This window comes from Impatiens glandulifera, chromosome 1 (assembly GCF_907164915.1).
Source record: "Impatiens glandulifera chromosome 1, dImpGla2.1, whole genome shotgun sequence".
In the NCBI taxonomy this organism is placed as follows: Eukaryota; Viridiplantae; Streptophyta; class Magnoliopsida; order Ericales; family Balsaminaceae; genus Impatiens; species Impatiens glandulifera.
The window spans coordinates 136,095,001-136,096,984 of record NC_061862.1 but is presented as its reverse complement, the minus strand read 5'-3'; the positions used below and the strand labels follow the sequence as shown (position 1 = coordinate 136,096,984).

The 1,984-nt window shown below is 31.1% G+C and overlaps 1 protein-coding gene across 1 annotated transcript; it reads right to left on the bottom strand.

Moving 5' to 3' along the window:
* Positions 1 to 345: 345 nt before the first annotated feature.
* On the bottom strand, positions 346 to 1,672 carry LOC124944408 (probable xyloglucan galactosyltransferase GT12). Its single transcript, XM_047484660.1, has one exon. It carries the CDS (start codon positions 1,670 to 1,672, stop codon positions 347 to 349), a length of 1,326 nt encoding a protein of 441 aa, XP_047340616.1. The 3' UTR covers position 346.
* Positions 1,673 to 1,984: the final 312 nt, after the last annotated feature.

Genomic DNA, 1,984 nt, shown 5'->3' with positions numbered 1-1,984 from the left:
CAATCTTAATTAGTCTTTTTAGTGGAATGTTTCCGCATACAATGAAACATGGTTATTAAATTGTTTGGCACACATAAAACTGAAACATAATAGAGGTACAAAATCATTATTAAATCATTATTACCGCATAAAACTCGATCCAGTGAAATAAAATATGAAATTGTAATCTCCTTACCAACAATATAGTTTCAATTTTGTTATATAAATACAAATTGCCTACAAAATATATATATATAATTAAATTTGTAGATATTACTAAAACAACAAAAATATCATTTCTATTATAAATTAATTTCACATATAACTCCAATATGAAAATATATCTAGAAAAGAAAATATAAAATTTTCAAATAATTTTTTTCTGTCTCTCCTTAATTCTCTCTAAAACCCCTTTAACAGCAATCTCAAACGCATCTTCCAATCCTTTCTCCACCTTCTTCATCGGATTAACATAAAGCAATTTAGGTATCAACTTCACCACTTCCTCTCTCATAGCCATCACCTCCATCTTCGATATCTTCCCCAACACCTTTTCAATATTCACTTTTCCTTCTTTCACTTCATTCTCATTTATAATCACAGAATACTTTGTATAATTCTTAGGTAAATGCCAAACATACTGACCATAAGCCGATCTCCGATGAAAGAAAACCGGCACACAACCAGCAAGTATTGCATCAAAAGTTGATCTTCTAGTATATGTATCTCCCGCAGGTTGTAAACAGAATTTCGATTTTCCAAAAGCTTTTATAACTAATAATGGATCATCACATTTGTTGTTTTTACAGTCTAGTAAATTACAACGCCGGCTTTTTAAACATTGGTTAATGATTTCACCTCGATTTGACTTATTATCTTTTGGACGTGGCGAACCGATGAAGGAGAAGAGGAATTTTTTTTTCATTTTTTTAACTTCATTTTGCCATTTTTTGATTTCAATTGAATTTGATGGATGGAAATAAGATGGGTATGGAATTGCTACTTCGAGTTTGTTATCAAATGGGTCTTTTTCGATAATCAAAGCTGTCATGTTACGAATTTCTGGCGTGAGAAATAGTTTGTTTCCCCAGCTTGATTGTTCATCAGATTGTCGTCGGTAATCCCATGTTACTCTTCCACTTATTAAGAAATGGTCTAATCCAGACATTTTTTTCCATTCTGGTTGTTTAGTTAACCAATTTACTAAATCAACAACGTTTTTATCACGAACAGAGATGTCTGTTTTTCTGAATAGAAATCTACCCACGTCGAATCCAGCGTAGTAGGGAACGTAAATGGCGGTGGCTAATGAAGAATTCTTGGTTAGACATTCATATTGATTCATTCTATTATGAAAAATAATCTCTAGATTGAATTGATTTGTAGCGTACCAATTCTTGTGAGATGTTTTTTTGCCAAGACCCATGTTTGAAATTGATTTGCACATATTGAACCATTTAAATAAAGTTGTGCAATTCTTAAGAATGTCGACGTTGAATTGGGTTGGAAGATTGTGAATGTAGATATATCGACCGGAGCAATTGGAGGATTTTTCGCGATGGACGACGTTCTGATAAACTTTGTTTTCGCTTATGAACTTGGTTTTCAAGATTGAGAAAGAATAGAGAAGTAATAACCAAATGAACATGAATGTTGAGAAAGCTAACCAGATTTTGTTGATAGGCTTCTTCATTGTTTTTCCTCTGCAAGATTTTAGTAATATAGAGAGATCTTTGTGAGAATAAATATTAGTAATTTGTTCAAGTATATATATACATAGTGTTAATGGAGGCAATCTAGATGTCCATTACATTGATCTAGTTCATTTCTTGTATATAAAATCTACATTAAACAAAAGTCATTTAGTTAGTTACCCTACTATTGGCTTTTGTAATATAGAAATTGTGAATATCTTTCCTTTTTTCTACCTCTCAGATTTGTGTTTGGTTAGATGATACGATATTTATTTAGCTAGATTGAATTTTTGTAATTTAAATAATATTTG